This window comes from Aethalodelphis obliquidens, unplaced genomic scaffold, assembly GCF_003676395.1.
Source record: "Aethalodelphis obliquidens isolate GAN/ISIS:26980383/991018 unplaced genomic scaffold, ASM367639v1 scaffold57, whole genome shotgun sequence".
NCBI lineage: Eukaryota > Metazoa > Chordata > Mammalia > Artiodactyla > Delphinidae > Aethalodelphis > Aethalodelphis obliquidens.
The window spans coordinates 6,267,409-6,285,237 of record NW_020838001.1 but is presented as its reverse complement, the minus strand read 5'-3'; the positions used below and the strand labels follow the sequence as shown (position 1 = coordinate 6,285,237).

Sequence of the window (17,829 nt, the reverse complement as noted above, 5' to 3'; positions counted from 1 at the left end):
TTTAAAACCCGGGAATGTGTTAAGAGTCTGAGAGCTGTCTCCTTGAAAGGTAAACATCAAGGAAGATAGCAGCCTATCTCCTAGGCCAGATGAGGGTTTAACTTCGGTGACTAGCTCTGTGCTATAATTACATGTTTGTCACAGAGGCACAGGAAGTGTATTATTCCTTTGGATAAAGACAATTAGCAAGTACAAACGAGGGTGGACTATGTGTGACAAACCGTGCTGTCAAGTCCTCTTACCTGAGAACTAGTTATTTTTTGTCTTTGGATGAAGCATCTGCTCAGCTGCATATAACAAGGCGCTTTCTTCCTGTCTTTGAGATCTCGTTAGTGAATTGCCCCTGATCTGCATCACGTTCTAGCTTAATGTTTACTCAATAATAAAATTCTTTTCTTTCTCTTCTCCTTTTGTGGAAAGGTTTTCTGTCAGCAGATTTTGTTTTGAAGTCTCCCCACCACCCCTCCCCGCTGGCTTGTCTTCCCCAGTAGAACATAAGCTCTGGGATACCTTGTCTTCGTACTTCACGGCTGTGTGCCCGGCACTGAGGAGGTGCTTAAAACCTGTTTATTGAATGAATAAAAGAAGTTGCTGGCTGTATCCTTTGAGTTTTCATTGTTTACAATGATCAAATGTTACCTATGACAATAATTTTGCTAAAAAACAAACTTTTAAAGACTCCACAGTTGTGCATACAAAAGGCAGCCACTGGTTTGCTTAACAGATATTGATTTTATTTCCTGTTAATCCCCATGCTTCTCAGGCATGAGTCAGTCGTCTTTAAATCATTATTACCAAGTACTTAAGACAGTCTTATTAGCAACATATTGAGACATCGAACGAACGAGAAAATCTTCAAACATCATAGTTCCAGCTAATCCAGATCCTTCCCGAGTACCGAGAAGTGATTGTTTCTATCTCCAAGGCAGTCGAGAGGAGATTCTTGGAAAACCGTATCCGCACGCTTCTCCTCAACAAGCTACCGCTTTTCTCGGTGGTGGTTTTACAAGTAGCATCTGTCTCCCTGAGTGGCCTCACTGGACCGCACAGCTCGGGTTCTACGCCCTGTGCCCCCCACCCCGAAGCTTTTATTGGTATCCAGTCCACACCATTCATACTCTTCTCAGAACGAATGAATGAAAAGGAACAATAATAATAATGGCCACTGTGCTCACCACGATCAGCTTTCGGGAAGGCACTGTACGTGCTGGTCCCTGTGCCGAGCATACACGTGCATGAAATTTCTCTTATTCTTCACAGCAATATTGTGATATGGTGCTATTATTATTCCCATCTTACAGATGAGAAAACTGAGGTCCCAAGATGTTGAGTGACTTGACCCAGCACACGGTCAGTGCACCATAATGGGGGGACACACCCCCAGGCAATCTGACCCCAGAGCCCCAGCTCTTGGCCCCAAGACATAAAACACCATTTGTTTCAAAGCGTTGGACTAATCTTCTACCTTATTTGTGGAAACAAGAGAAAACCCAGCCAGGCAGTAACCCGAGGCAGGAGGAACCCGAATTCCTCTTAATAACTCACATTTTCTGAGCTCCTGCCATCAGTCAGGCACTAGGCACAGCACTCAAAAGGTGTCATCCCGGGCTTCCCTGGTGGCGCAGTGGTTGGGAGCCCGCCTGCCGATGCAGGGGACGCAGGTTCGTGCCCCGGTCCAGGAGGATCCCACATGCCGCGGAGCGGCTGGGCCCGTGAGCCATGGCTGCTGAGCCTGTGCGTCCGGAGCCTGTGCTCTGCAACGGGAGAGGCCACAACAGTGAGAGGCCCGCGTACCAAAAAAAAAAAAAAAAAAAAGGTGTCATCCCACTTAAGCCTCACACCAACCTAAGGGAGGTTCATTCACTGTCCACATCCCAGAGGTGAAGGCTGAGAAACACAGAGAGGTGTCGTGACTTGCCAAGGTGCCACAGTCGGTCAGTGGCTGAGGTGGAATCATATCCAGGTCTCTCCGCCTCCATGGCCCATGTTCTTACTGACGATTTTTCCCCCAAATGAGGAAGAAAAGCAGAGATGATGATCCAATGTCAGCCCAAGTTCAGACAAGGACAGAGCTCCCACAGGGTGGGCCACGAGGAAAAAGAGGTCGCTCGGAAGTGGGTGGTGGCAGCTACCACCGGTGACATTCTCCACGCCCCCCTTGGTGCCTAGCAGAGCCCCGAGCATGACGCGGATGCTGAATTAAATAGTGACTGAAAAACTGAGAGCGAATGCACCTCTTCCTACAGAGACCTACAGTGCATGCCTCCATGGTTCCCAGTTCAGACATGGTCTGTGGGGCGTGGAAGCCCGTTTTCTCCTCAGCCCTCCTCCTCCCTTCGTTGTGCCCCACAGGCCATCTGTGTCATGATGGAGGGAAGGGGGGTGGGGAGTGAAGCCTTTGTGGGGACTGATACCATGCCCGTCGTGCACACATGGGATTGCTCTTCATTTTTTCAGGAAGTCATAGACACATGTGTCGTTATTCCCATAACACAGGAAAAGAAAGTTGAGGTTAAAGCAGGTTACATACTTTCCTTGGGGCCGCAAGGCTAGTGTCACGAGCTCCCAAACTCCACCCTGACCCATTTGCCTCCGAAGACCCTGCCTCACAGAGGGAGAAGAATCAGTAGGTGCCACACGATGAAAGAAAATGTGCACACGTGGTCGGCACCCAGTAAGTGCGTGTTGATAAGTGAATGGGTGAGACTCTTTCAAGGAGAGGGTTACTAACAGGATCTACTGCTACAAGATGTCACTAACGATAGTTCAAGTTATAATAGAGAAAAAACTGGAAATCACGTATATATTTATTATAACCTATATTAGTCAGCTCGGGCTCCCATAACAAAATACCACAAACCGGGTGGCTTAAACAACAGAAATTTATTTTCTCACAGTTCTGGAGGCTGGAAGTCCCAGATCAGGGTGCCAACGAGGTCCAGTTCTTGTGAGCATCCTCTTCCTGGCTTGCTGATTGCTTCTTGCTGTGTCCTCACGTGGCAGAGAGAAAGAGTTCTGGTGTCTCTTCCACTTCCGATAAGGGCACTAATCCCATCGTGAGGAACCCACCTTTATGACCTAATCTAACCGTATTTACCTCCCAATTGGCCCATCTCCAAACACTATCAAACGGAGAATTAGTGCTTTAACATGTGAATTTGGGGGGAAACACAAACATTCAGTCCATAACACCCATTACCAGGACACTGGATTAAATAAATCATGGAGCACCTATACTATAGAATGCTCTGCAGCTTTTAAATAATAATATTGCACAATTATGGTTTCAACAAGAGAGACATTAGTGACAGATGAAGTGAAAAAGTCACATTATGATGCATATATACAACATCATCCCATTTCTACCAAAACTAGGGGTGTGGGGTACTTTGGCAAGATCTGGATCTCACACCCATACCCTGACCAGAGGGCCACCAACCATTGAGATTGGACAGCTTCATACAAACTACAATAGGGAGGGAGGGGCATCTCCAATAGAAAGAGGGAGCTGGGCAGACAAAATAGACAGAAACGCCAGCCACACTGCCATGTCTTGAGTCCTTACTGTGTCATGCCCTGTTCTACAGGCACTGAACTATATTATCTCCTTTAACTTTCACAGTAACCCTTTGAGATGGGTATTATTACTCTCACTTCTTGCAAGTGAGGAAGCAAGGGACTTAGATCGTTGGAGTCACTTAACAAAGATTCTAAACAGGGCCTGCACCACACCAAAGCTGTGATGTTCACCAACAAATCATGAAACCACAAAGCCTTACTTTTACTGCATCGCCCACTGCTGGCACATAGCAGGTGTTCAGAATAATGAATGCTGATTGGAAATGAACAGAGAGGAGGCAAGAAGTGATGTATGGGCACGGGTAGTTGGATTTGCTTTGGGAAAAGGGACAGAAGCAGGAGGTGGGGAATGGTGGAGGGAAACAGGGACGTGGGCTGGAGCCATCAGTTAAGACTCAGGCTTCCCCTGAGAAGTAAGAGGCCAGGGTATGTGCCAGGAGAGAAGTCATCAGGGCAGGAAGGAGGACTCCAGGTGAGCAGAAACAGTTTAGAGCAGACACTGCAGAATCTGACAGAGAAAGAGAACTGGAAGAGAACTGTTCTCGTCCTCAGGAAGACTCAGGTACAACCAGAGAATACGTAATGGGAGAAAACGTGGCAATGTGTCCCAAACACTGTTCGCTTTCTATTTTATCACTGTTTATCTGCCTGTGCTCCAGAATCTACCTTCCCACATTCTTATAGAAAGGAGCCACAGTGAGTAACCCCGAGGCCCTGGACCCCTGAGCAGATTAACCATGGTTCCCTTGGGAACTGGGAAGAAGTAGTTCCTCCTCCACCAGAAGGGAAAACTCCTTTTCCTTCCTCCAGCACCCCGGCCCCTCACACACACACACACACACACACTGATGTGTGCCCCTTCCCATGGTACATGTGCACTTCCTGTGTGACACTCACCGCCGTGCACGGGCACACAGCCCTGTCGCACTGCCTGGAGTTACCACCCCCGTCCCCCGGCAGCCACCCCCTCTACCTCCCTGCCAGCAGAACCCCGATTGTGTTCAGGAAGACGATGTGCCTACTCCGACCTAAGCCAGGCCTATTTCTTTTGCTGGATCCTCAAATTCCAGACTCCCTTGCAGCTAAGAGTGTCCTGTGACTCAGCTGTAGCCAGTGAGACAGAAGGGGCTTCTCAAGGTGGGGGTAGGGTCCTGAGGTATTGAATTTGGGCACATCGATCCCCATCTCTTTCCAGTGTAGAACGGCTGAACGGCCGGCAGAACAGCTATAATTTCCCTTTGCACCTAGGTTTCTGGATACGAACTCATTTCTGCCAGTTGAATGCACTGGCAGAATATTTCGAAGGCAGAAAGGAGGCGGAGGCATCCTCCTGCGGTTTGGGCTGTTTGCTGCTGGTAAACAAGTGTGTGGAGACGTGGGGTTTTCTGCAGCAGAATTCAGGTGTGCAGTCGCCAGCCCACGGGTGTGGACCGTTAGTTGTGGCCGAGGCAGCCGCCTGACCCTGCTTTCCAGCGTCCAGTGATCTGTTCTGTAGAAGCTGGAAAGCAGCTGCAGTGGCAGTTTCCTGATCCTGGGGTCACGGCTCTGGCAGTGTGCTCTAGAATTCATTCATTCCACTGGCCGACCCCTGACACCCACCTAACGGCTTGTGGCTTGTGTCCCCCCTCTTGCCGGCCTGTGTTGCTCTGTCCAGAGAGCCTTTCCTGGGGGGCCAGCCTAATGTCCACTCCCCCAGCTTTTCCAATGGTTTTCCAAGCAACCGTTCCCTGTGGTAAAAAAAAAAATTTTTTTTCTGCTTAAAATAGCAAAGATCTAGAAACATAACATTCTGGATCCTCTAGTTTGAACCAAAAAAAGCTACCGGGGGCTCAGGCATGACAAAAGGATGAGAATAAGAGGCCTCAGGGAAGGTTTCATTTCTGTGAGCCTCAGTTTCTTCTTCTGCAGAATGGAGACCAAAGATTATTATTTTTATTACAGTTAATAGTTGACTACCGTGGTAGACTGCATTTCCCAAACATGGTCACGACAATATTTCCCATTGCACAAGCCCTTCCACACGTGACCTTGTCACTTCCCGTCAAGTCGGAGGAATCTGACCCCCTCACTCCTGAATCAGGGCTGGACTGGCCTCTGACTCGCTTGTAAGCAACATGATGAGTCAGGATCCGCCGACTAGAACTCGCAGGCTGTCGGAAGGGGTGCACGTCTCCAGCCCCGCCCATTTCTCGCGGTGCTTCAGCTCCGGCCCGCCCCGGCCGCGCGGGGCTACAGCCCCGCCCTCGCCGCTCAGGCGGCGGAGGGGCGGGGGTCGGTGGGCGGGGCCAAGGACGGCGCGCGGCCCCGGCCCCACCCCGCCGCTCCGGGCTCGGGCTCCCGCGGGCCCCGCCCACCGCGCTGCTCCCTCTGCTGTCCGCTGTGCGGGCAGCGGCGCAGGGCTGAGTACCATGGCCGGGCTGCTGGCGCTGCTGTGCCCCACGGGCAGGGTGGGCGCCCGGGTCCGGTCTCGCGCCGCCTGGCTCCTGGGCGCTGCCGCCCCCCGCGCCCCACCGCCCTTGTTTCTGCCGCTGCTCGGGACCGGGCTGGACGCCCCGCTGCTGCACGCGGCCCGCGGGAACTGCCACGGCCGCCAGGTAAGCCTCCCCGCCCCCACCCCGAACCCCGCGCGCCCCGATCGTCGGCCCATCTCCGCCGAAGGAGAGCCTGACTCGCGCAGCTGCCCGAGACCGAGCACCGCCAGGGTCCCCAGGCCTCAGATCTCTACAAGTCAAAGAAGCGAGTTCCCAGTTTACAGCAGGGGAAACTGAGGCTCAGGAAGGTGTGACTGCCCAAGGTCACAACCTCCAGGTGATCCCAGGATCCCAAAGCGTCAGGCTGTACTGTGGTGGTGGACGGGAGGATTGGAGATGGGGCCTGGGCTTGGTATCGACGTTCTCACTGGGCGGTAGAGTTGTTCCCTTTGAAGTCGCGCCGGGGCTTCCTCCCTGGGCCGAGGAGAAAGGCTTGGTGGGTGCTGCGGTCTCTAACACCCCCCCCCCAACACTTGCTGCCACTCCCTTTTTATCTAACCTAGAGGGCAGGCCTCCCTGTCAGACTGCAGGCAGGACGCGCGCAAGAAACCCAGTGTTACTTCATTGCATCAATATTTCACTTCGGTTGCTTCTGTGTTTGCTAACTGAAAACTGGTTTCCATTCAGAATGGTAAGGCAGACTATCCCTTTTTGAAAGTTTTGAAGTGGGTCTCCTTAAAGAAAAAAGGTGGTAAGCAGTGAAGTCTGGAGATCCAGAGCTAACAAGTTGGGACAAGCAGTGCCTGGAGGTTTGCACCTTTGGTCCCTTTGCCTGCCTGCATCCACTCACCAGCGGTGTAGACCTACCCCAAGTGCTGAAGGCCTCTGAGCCTGTTTGCTGACCTTGCAGGCGTTTAAAATAGCACCTTCCCAACAATAGTTTGGGGAACAGTTCCATGAGCTGATGTGGGCCTCAACATGGTGCCACCGGGAGCCAGTGCTTCCTGAATGTTGCATAGGCATTTGACTCGTGACCTTACCATGCCTCTGCCACAGGTGGAGAAACTTCCTTCCCTGCCTTCTGCTCCCCCATCGGACAGGTGGTAGATCTTGTCTCTGCCTCCTGAGCCCAGTTAGGGGATCGTCATGCGTCTGGCACCCTCCGCGCACACCCAGCTGTCTCCTGGTGATTCTCTGTGGATCAGCCCAGCTGTCCCTTCCTCCCGGAAGCCTTCCCTGACCACCAGTGATACCTTGGGTGCCTCCACTGGCCCCCTCCTCAGCCCCATGGGTGTGCATCTTCTATGCACTCATCATATGGAATGTCCTCCTGACTTGCTTGTCTGTCTTGTGAGCCTGGCACTGGCAGGTGTGTGTGTGTGTGTGTGTGTGTGTGTGTGTGTGTGTGTGTGTACTGCTCCCCCACCCCATATTTATTAAAGTAAGAAGGCTGTATTAGAAGGGTCAGGAAGGTTTGAGGAATGAGCCAAAAATTGCTCACAAGTTCAGATTGTTTAGAGTGACACCTGTTTTCATTCATGCAATAAGTAATATTAATAATAAACACTATATTTTGTTTACTTTGTACCAGGCACTGTTCTGAGTAGTTTGAAAATATTAATTCATGTAATCCTCACAACAACCCTGTGACGTGAGCAATACTGTCATCCCCCCCGCTTAAGCCCAGAGAGGTTGAGTAACTTTCTGAGAATCACGCAGAGGTTACCTGTCAGAACTGGGATCCAAACCAGTCTCGTTCCAAGGCTTCTGCCCTCAACAGCTGTGCTGTGTTCCTCACTTATTCGTGAGTGTCTGCACTGTGCTAGGCACTGCTCTAAGGCGGGGGGGGGCGGGGGGGGCCGGATAGAGCAATGAACAAAACAGACATAACCCACCCTCAGGGAGCCTGACGTCTAGTGGGAGGGGAGGGACAATAAACAGAAAAGGAAAATATCAGGCTTGTTGATGTGAGAGGTGCTACTGAGAAATGCCAAGGGGGGAGGGAGGGTGCAGATGGGCAGGGCTGCAGGGAGGGATGCTGCCAGTTAATAAATAAGGTCATCAGGGAAAGGCTCCCTGAAAAGGCAGCGTGTGAGGGAGAACTGGGAGGTAGGACACTGGGGCTCAGAGAGCCATCTGCAGGTATATGAAAGCACTTATCTAAGAACAGACACGGGTGAGGTAGATGTTGTCTGCATCCAGGGCAGCGACTAAGGATACATCACAGGTTCTTAAGGTGATATTTCACGAAGAAATGAATGTCTGAAAAGTTTCCATTCCTTGCAGGTCATCACCTCATAAATTCCTTTATTTCAGTCTCTTTATTCTCCTCCAGGGTTAGGAAGAAAAATGCATGACCCACAATGATTAAAGAGATTTCCAGGATAAAAGGAAGAAAATTGTCCATATAAGCTTCTAACTCAAGAAAGTTAAAAACTAACTGCAGGGCTTCCCTGGTGGCGCAGTGGTTGGGGGTCCGCCTGCCGATGCAGGGGGCGCGGGTTCGTGCCCCGGTCCGGGAGGATCCCACGTGCCGCGGAGCGGCTGGGCCCGTGGGCCGTGGCCGCTGGGCCTGCGCGTCCGGAGCCTGTGCTCTGCAGCGGGAGAGGCCACGGCAGTGAGAGGCCCGCATACCACCAAAAAAAAAAAAAAAAAAAACTAACTGCAGCACCGGCTAACAGGAAATTGTCTTTTGTGTGAATATTTTGTCCCTCCCATTGTCTTGCAGTAGATACTGGTTATTCTGTAGCTGGAAGTCTGGCTGCCTTTTTTTTTAAGGAATAACTTTTCTTTTAATATTTATTTATTAATTTATTTATTTTTGGCTGTGTTGGGTCTTCGTTTCTGTGCGAGGGCTTTCTCTAGTTGCGGCGAGCGGGGGCCACTCCTCATCACAGTGCGCGGGCCTCTCACTATCGCGGCCTCTCTCTCTTGTTGCGGAGCACAGGCTCGAGAAGCACAGGCTCAGTAGTTGTGGCTCACGGGCCCAGTTGCTCCGCGGCATGCAGGATGCGGGATCTCCCCAGACCAGGGCTCGAACCCATGTCCCCTGCATTGGCAGGCAGATTCTCAACCACTGCGCCACCAGGGAAGCCCTGGCTGCCTTTTTTTCTTTTCTGGCCAAAAGGCCTTTTGCCAAAATAGAGGTCGTACAGAAAAGGGCTCTCGAGAGAGAGACAGTTCCACCCGGTCCTGGCAAGTAGACAGAGGGGACATAATGAAGTCTGGTTGGGCCAGATGTCCAGGGTGGAAAGTGAAAGGGGCTTTCACCCGTCATCAGCCTCAGGACGTTGTTTGGCTCTTGGAACCGGGGTTTGTCCACTGCTCCTCCTATCAGGGCCTGGCAGATCTCCCATCCGGGGCACTTCATCCGCAGCCAAAAGGCGGGTGGGGAGCTGTTTATCAGGAGCCTGAGCTCCCAGCGGCCATTCTGGCTGCTAGGCGTCAGAGGACAGGGCGGGCGCGGTGCAGGCCCAACCGAAGGGTACTGGTGACAGTTTTCCTTCTCCCCTCCAGAGCCTTGACGTTCTGGAACAGGCTCTTCCTTGAGGAATGTTCAGCTCTTGGGGGACATGAAGGGGAGCCTGCAGCACAGAACTCAGTCTGGGCGCCGCCAGCCAGCTCATAGCTTTGCCCCAAACCTTGGTCTCCCATCTGTCAAAGTGGGAGCGACAGAGGTGCCCACGTCGTGGGGTTGTGAGGGTTTTTATGGGATGGCGCCTTTAAAGTGCTAAGCCCGGTACCTGGCTCAATAGAAGGGGCCTCTCTTGAGGACACTGGTGGTTTTCCTAAAACCTTTCAAAAAACGTTATGCTTTCCTGCCTATCAGAACCAGCCTCTGGGACCCCATAAATGGATACTGGATTTTAGTAGGCAGTCCCCTTTTTTTAAGTGTTTGTTTTCTTAAGTCTGAAAAAAGCCCGCAGAAGTCAAAGCTAAAGGCAGAGAGGAAATACAGTTTGTCTCCCGCCTTAGGAGCTTAACACTTAATTCCTAGGGACTGAGCAGCCTTTAATGAAACAGATTTAATTTTAATTGAAGCTTTAATTTAAAGCTTCCAGGTGTTTTGGGGTTTTGTTTGGTTGGTTTTTTTTTTTTTTTCAGTCCCAACTGCAGTTTGGGAACAAAAGAGATGCTCTTTCAGTTGGGAGGTAATGAAAAGACTCTTTCAACTAATAAATCTGAGTTCTGTGCCAACTCTTTTGGGAGCAGGGGCAAATGAGCAGCTGCTGTGTATGATTAAAAATCAAGGATGATTCTGGGAAAGGTTTTTGGTGTTTTTTTTTTTTTTTGGCTACGCTGCACGGCTTGTGAGATCTTAGTTCCCTGACCAGGGATTGAACTCGTGCCCTCGGCAGTGAAAGCGCAGGGTCCTAACTACTAGACCACCAGGGAGTTCCCAATTCTGGGCAAGTTTTAATCCAAGACTGAATTCCACCCCCTCCTCGCCGTGCGTGGAATGTGGCCCTTCACTGAGCCTTACTTAGTTCTTTTGGGGACACTAGGAGAGTCTGCTTTTGTGCCTTCTTATCTTCTACGTATGTGCAGCAGCCACGGTTTATCTTCCATTCTGGCAGCTGGTCCAGAGCCAAGCCCTCCTGTCCAGCATGAAACCAAGCTGAGAGGCTGCCCCAGGGGTTACCAGACACAACAGGGCTCCAGACACTGCAGACATTCTTTGTAGGGCAAAATGTACTGTGGCTCCCAGCTTGCCCTGAAGAGTAAATTTTAGAATCTGTACTTTGTATTTCAGTTGAATCAAATTCTGCTTCATAAAAAGGAATGAAGTTTGATACCTGCTACAACGTGGATGAACCTTGAAAACACGATAAGTGAAAAAAGCTGCCGTAGTCTGTTCGGGCTGCTATATAACACCATAGGCTGGGCGGCTTAAACGGCAGACATTCATTTCTCACAGTCCTGGAGTCAAGAAGTCCAAGGTCAAGACACGGGCAGATTCAGTGTCTGGTGAGGGCCTGCTTCCGAGTTCATAGCCAGCTGTCTTCTGTCTTCTTGCCATGTCCTCACATGGTAGAAGGTTCAAGGGAGCGCTCTGGGGTCTCTTTTACAAGGGCCCTGATCCCATTCATGAGGGCTTCACCCTCATGACCTAGTCACCTCCCACCTCCAAATACCATCCTGGTGGGGATTCGGTTTCAACATACGAATTTGGGGCGGGGGAGGGCTTCCACCAACATTCAGTCTGTAGCAGAAGCCAGTCACAAAAGGCCCCATGCTGTATGGCCCCGTTTACATGAAACGTCCAGAAAGGGCAAATCCATAGACAGAAAGGAGTTTCGTGTTTGCCTTTCCCCATCAGGATGGGGGAGAGAGGAATGGGGAGTGACTGCTAATTGGGTGACAAAAACGTTCCAAAATTAGATCCTTGTGATGGTTGCACAACTGCAAACACACATAAACCATCTGACTGTACGTTTTAAACCTTAAGATGGACTTTATGGCCTGTAATCTATATACCAGCAAAACTGTTACCAAAGTGGATGGGCCTCCCTGGGGAGGAGGAAGAAACGCACGTGGGGCGTTAGGTGGTGACGGCCCGATGGAGGGAACTGCACAGGAGCAGCTGTGTGAGGGTCTCGGTTTTAAAGAGGGTGCTCCAGGAGGGCCTCCCTGAGGTGATGTCGGAATAAAGACCTGGAGGCGGGGCTATGAGGACATCTGGGGAAAAGCATTCAGGCAGAGGGAGCCGCAGATGCCAAGGCCAGGAGCGGGCCTGGCCTGGGCTGCTTAAAGCAGCAAGAAGGCCACATGGCCCGAATGGGGAGCAGGAAGGAGAATGGGGGTGGGGGGCGGCGGGCCTGGAGGGCTGAGGGGCTGGTGCTTCCAGGAGGCCTCTGACGGGGGTGGTGCTGTAATCCCACCTCGGTTTTTACAGGCTCCCTCTGGCCACTGTGTTGAGTGGTCAAGGGTGGGATTGGGGGACCAGCTGGGAGGGAGGCCACCACAGTAACCCAGGGGAGAGATGAGGCGCCTGGGCCAGGTGGTCCTGAAGCAGCGTTCCCTAAACCCACCTAGGCTGGCACCGCTCAGCGCCCCTCCGGTCAGTAGCCCTGTCTGCTGCTCTGTAGGGTCAGCCCCTCATGGGAGACCTGCAAGGTCAGGCCCCGGGCCCCTGGGTGGCCCCTGGTCTCTCATGTTCCTGCCTACAGCCCGGGCAAGAGTAGCTCGGGGGGTCTGGTCTGAGTGCCGTCAAAGAAAGAAAACAGCCCAGGAGGCCGACTGCAGTGGGCCCGGTGGAGGGCGGGGCAGTGGATTCTGATGGGCAGACACCATGGAGGGCGGGGCAGTGGATTCTGATGGGCAGACACCGTGGAGGGCGGGGCAGTGGATTCTGATGGGCAGACACCGTGGAGGGCGGGGCAGTGGATTCTGATGGGCAGACACCATCACGTCCTGAGGATGGAAGGGCGGGGGTGGGCCACCAGGGCTGCTGGCTTAGGGGACAGCATGGATGAGCACGAGGGATGGAGGACACAGTGCGGGCCTGGCGTGCGATGCGGGGACGAGGCTTGGGTGGGCAAGCCTCCAGAAGTATCTGAGGAGGAAGGGGACCTGCTGCACTTAAAACCCTTTATCAGGGAGTTCCCTGGCAGTCCAGTGGTTAGGACTCCGCGCTTTCAGTGCCGAGGGCGCGGGTTTAATCCCTGGACGGGAAACTAAGATCCCAAGGCACAGCTGTGTGGCGTGGCCAAAAAAGTAAAAACTCCTGATCACATCCTAGTACCTGTGCATGCAATCCAGCTCGACCCCTAATACACCGGGCAGAGATGGTCCCTTCACGCTCCCAGTGCTAGGAGCCAGGCAAGACGACCAGGTTCCCTGCTCCCTGGAACCACACATTCCGGGCCTCTGGCCAACAGCAAACAAGCGAAGAACGGAATGCTTACGTACATGTATTTGTTATATTTGTTACATTATAAGCAGGACAACTCCTGAAGATGGAAATCTCAGAGAGGGAAGTAGAGATGTGATAGCATGGCTGCCACTGAGGGCAGGCAGCTGAGGTGGTCAAGGAGGGCCTCTTGGAGGAGGTGACGTTTGTGTTTCCAGCTTAGGAAGTGGCTCACTCCAGTCTGTTGCAAGGCAGGTACATCTGAGAAGCGACGGCCACGTGGAGAGTCTGCTGAGGGCGGGCAGGAGCAGGGCAAGGGGAGGCGAGAGTGCTGAGCAGGTGTTTACCTGGCAATGCTGGCTGATCACTTAGAAGCACCAGGGGAACTGATATCTAATCGCAGTGCCCAGGCCTCACCCCACATCTATGAAATCAGAGGCTGGGCACCTGGGCACAGACAGATGGATCAGCAGCATCCGGGTCCCCTGGGAGCTCTTGAGAAAGGCAGCGTCTGCAGGGAGGCCCCAGACGTGCTTGGTCAAAGCTCCCACCTGCCCGCCAGCAGGGGCTCTGAAGCAGGGCAGGGCCGGGAGGAGGACCTGTGCCTCGTTGCGGTTGGAGGCTGCTGCCCTGGGCACCTGTGTCATTTCACTTTTGTCCCTGGGATGCCACGCTGCATGTCATGTGTCCCCACCCCACCACCCCCACCGCAGCCTTTGAAGCATGGCTCCACTGCAGCATGTTCTAAAAATACAAGAAAGCAGCCGTCCCGCTGCAAAGTCAGTAGCCGGAGCTGACTGACCCAGATGCTGCCTGTGAGAAGAGCTCTGAGGTCTGTCGTTAGAGCTGAAGAAACCCTTTGATGTAAACGGCACTCTCCATATTGAGGAGTTTTGTCTTTTTAATCCAACGTTGTTTTTATTTCTCCCAAACATTCCAGGCCCTGTAGATGCTCAGTAATTGTTAACAAACACCCCACGCAATGAATACTTTCTGTACTAACCCGGCCGCTGCATTTATGGCCGGAGAACTAGCCCTCCCTTTCTCCGTTCAGATCTCAGGGGTAAATCTTGATTCCAGAAGTAGATACGTCACGGCTTTTGCTCCGTTTTATTTCGTACCCACTGTCTTGTAGAGTCTAGCATGGTTGTCACGTCACCACAAACCTGGAGGCATTAAACGACACACATTTATTCTTTGACAGCCCTGGAGGTCAGAAGCCCAAACGGGGTCTCACAGGGCTAAAGTCAGTGTGTGGGCAGGGCTGGTTCCTTCCAGTGGCTCTACGGGAGAATCCATTTCCTGCCTTGTCCAGCTTCTGGAGGTGCTGCACTCCTTGGCTCGTGGCCTTTTCCTCTGTCTTCAGAGCCAGCAGCACAAATCTCTGCAAATCTGACTCTGCTGCTGTCCTCACGTCTGCTTCTCTGACCCTCCTGCCCCGCTGTGTCCACTCACAGGACCCTTATGATTAAGGTCCCACTGGTCCCACTCAGAAAATCCGGATGATTTGCCCATCGCAGATCCTTAACTTAATCCCACCTGCAAAATCCTTCTGCCACGTAAGGTAACATATTCACAGGTTCTGGGGACTAGGACCTAGACATCTTAGGGGCCATCATCGTTCTGCCCATCGTACCTGGTACCCAGCCCTTCACTGCACTCAGTGGCTTAGCGGGCATTAGCCTCAGCTGACAAAGAAAGATAGTAACTTATCTCTCACTGGACAGGAAAGAGCAGAACGCTGCCTGAATCTGAAGCTGCTGATGACCACTAACATCCTTGCTCCTGCCCTAAAGCGTCTCCCCTTCTTTGGCTTGTGCGCAGGACACCAGCAAAATCACTGTGACAACAGGCGGCAACATCAGCAGTACAGAGGAGAAAAAGCAAAGCAAGTCGCAGCAGCTGAAAAAGATCTTTCAAGAATATGGTGCCGTTGGCGTGTCACTGCACATTGGAATCTCATTAATCTCTTTGGGCATGTTTTACATGGTTGTTTCAAGGTAAGATTTTGACAGTAGTAGATGTTTGTTTTTCGCTGCCATCCAAGTGTCTTTGGGAATAAGAACTTTTTTCCTAAGACTTTATATTCATCTAGCTACTTTCATCACATTTTTTAAAATACTGTAAATGTCATAGCCAAATTGATCGGTTAACTCTATCCCTTTTGTGTTTGTCTGTTTGCCTCTCTCCCCTCCAGTGGTGTGGACATGTCAGCCATCCTGCTTAAGCTCGGGTTTAAAGAGTCACTGGTACAGTCGAAAATGGCAGCAGGCACAAGTACTTTCGTGGTGGCCTATGCCATCCACAAGCTGTTTGCACCCGTGAGGATAAGCATTACCTTATTTTCCGTGCCCCTGATTGTCAGGTATTTTCGGAAAGTGGGAATTTTTAAACCTCCAGCTGCAAAGCCTTGATAAACTCTTCAACTGTGGGCCTGAAAACCTACTTCTTTGAAATGATACATTTTGGACTGGTTTTATGATGTAGGGTTTCTGGTGGGGGTGAGGCAGGGGCTAGCTGCTGTCTTCTCGTGAATAGCATTTACTTTTGCCAGCAAAAATTCAGGGTTTCAAATCACTGTAATTTTTTTGCTTTATAAGTTTTGGTGATGCTATTCATCATAGGGCTTGCCTGCATCATCTACAGTGTCAGCAAAGCATCGCCATTGAGTTATCATCTGAAACAAAACTGTCAGCCAGGAAATGTTCCTTCTGGAGGATCACTGGTGAGGGTCTGCGTGCAGAAAGAAGCCTCAGGGGTTAATCTTTGCTCAAGTTCTTAAAGGGCAGCGATTCATTAAGCTGGTTTTTAAAGTTCCCCTTCCTCTAATATTTGCTGTCAGGCGGCCTTCGTTTTAATATGCAGTAATGTGCAGAACAGCTGCCAGTGCTACAATTAATGAAGCAGAATTTAAGACTTCACAATATGGAATCAGGATCTTAATTAGCATCAACACTTTGACGTTCATTACACTTGTTTGGGGGGAAAGAAAAACAGGTATTTCTGGTACGTTTCACTGATCCCAAGACACCTTCATATCTGGACATGATGGGGCCTGCCTCAGCTGATTTTTCCCAAACTTCATCAAAGTAGGTCAGAATCATTTGTCTCTGTTTCGGTAAAACACGGAAACTTCATCCAATAGTAATGGCATCAGTTGGCCCCGGATGCATGTGTCCTCAGGAAACTGGACACTGTACATATACGCAAAGCTGAGACAATCTTGGCCTGACTAACTCTGTCTCAGACTTCAGACATTCCAGAACTAGTGTCACAGTGTTTACATTGTGTTGCTACTTATATTTTTTAATTGAGTTAAAATTATGTATGCAAAAAAAAGATTTTGTATCACTCTCTAAAAAAGTAAAATTACTAGCAGTTGCTGTAAATGGGAGACAACCTCAAAATAATAATATAGGCCGGGCAGGGACCGAGCTAGTTTACCAGGTAAAGGGCGTGTGACTTTAGGCCCCTCGTTCTCTGTTTGGGACATTGGTTAAGAACAGAAATGCAAGCACACAGATCTCAGTTGAGACTTTCTCCTTGAGCCAGTCAGGAGCAAGCAACGGAGCAGGACTCTATTCCCGTGGGCTTCAGCATCACTGACGGGACACTGGCTGCACCCCAGGAACCCCAGTGTAACTGCCCTGCCACCATGGTTCAGGGGTTGCATTTATCTTTCTGGCTCCCAGATTTATTTTTTATTTTAGTTTTTTGGTTTGATTAACTACATTTGTGACAATCAGAAAACTCAAGGAACTATAAACTGATCATCCTGGTTTTACTGAGATCTGACTATTGACAGGTTTTCCTCGTTAGCCCATAGTAACCCATGTCAATCAGTTATTTCAGTTAACTTTTATGAGAATCTTTGTGAGCCAGATTCTCCACTTGCAAGATCTTTAAAGTGGATCTATTATCCCACCCCCACCCCCCCTTTTAAAGCCGTTAGCCCACTGCCAAAAGGTTTTAGCAATTTAAAGTTGGAATTAGACTGCCTTTCTGGGGTCTAATTCCCAGGACACGTCCACATCAGAGAGAGATGGCACCAGTGCTAGGTAATTCCTCATGAGGACAGGACCAGCACTTCTGTGTTGCTGTCTGTGTGTGAACAGTTGGCTCTGGGCTCCTAACCACCTTCCTCACCGGCCTCCCAACCATTCAACTCATGAGTAATGCCTATGCAAAAAAGCCGATAGGGATTCCTACAGGTTTAAGGGCTTGAATGGGAGTGGACTGAAAGGGCAAGCAATAAAACAAATTATCATACCAAATAGCCATAGCGTTCTCTTGTAAGCCCCAACTCCACTCCACTCCAGTGGCCAGTTGTCAGAACAGAACAGAGTAACTAGAGAGGAGAGGCAATCAAAGGACCAGGGAGTTACAGCATTATGTGAATTCACCAGCAAGATGTACAGATCACTTGTATTTACATTGTTTTTATGGAACTAGGGGAATAAAACTGATGATCTATTTTAAACACGTAAGCCATTGTTCACCTCTAATTTTTTATCTGACCAAATGAGCAGCTTAAATTCCGTGAAACAAATAAACATCTTTGTAAAGTTTATGAAGAACTTTTTATTCTTAGAAAGCCATCACTGCTGCTGATCATGAAGCAGCAGTGCGTGTGACTAGTTTATTAATGCTGTGCTGCTACAGTGAGCTCTTTTCTGTGCTTCTGTGGGATTGTTTGGGAAAATGACAGCTTAGCTAGTGTCACTGGTGGGGTTAGTCATGTTGTGTTGACTGCATCCGGGGTGGATGGATGAACTACTACTCTGGGATGTAAAAGCTCGAGACTGTGGGAACCAAAAGCTCCTTTGTTCCGACGGGGCTACCTGGACACGGCCGTTTTACTCAGTTCTTAAGTTTCCACAACTACTTCGGCAACTCTGACGTGGAAGCGTATAGCCACGTCCTTCT

General features: G+C 50.7%; 1 protein-coding gene across 2 annotated transcripts in view; it reads left to right on the top strand.

The window, feature by feature from the left end:
- The first annotated feature begins 5,940 nt into the window (after nt 1-5,940).
- Nucleotides 5,941-17,829, top strand: part of MIMS2 (mitochondrial inner membrane scaffold 2) — a 22,536-nt gene continuing 10,647 nt past the window's right edge. Inside the window, exons 1-3 of one of the 2 annotated variants that reach the window (XM_027086950.1) lie at nt 5,958-6,173; nt 14,728-14,903; nt 15,101-17,471. In XM_027086950.1, the coding sequence (XP_026942751.1) occupies nt 5,988-6,173; nt 14,728-14,903; nt 15,101-15,317 (579 nt within the window). In that variant the 5' untranslated portion in view covers nt 5,958-5,987 and the 3' untranslated portion in view covers nt 15,318-17,471. Of the gene's footprint in view, nt 6,174-14,727; nt 14,904-15,100; nt 17,472-17,829 lie in introns of those variants that run through there. The other variant, XM_027086949.1, reaches the window with a different exon arrangement.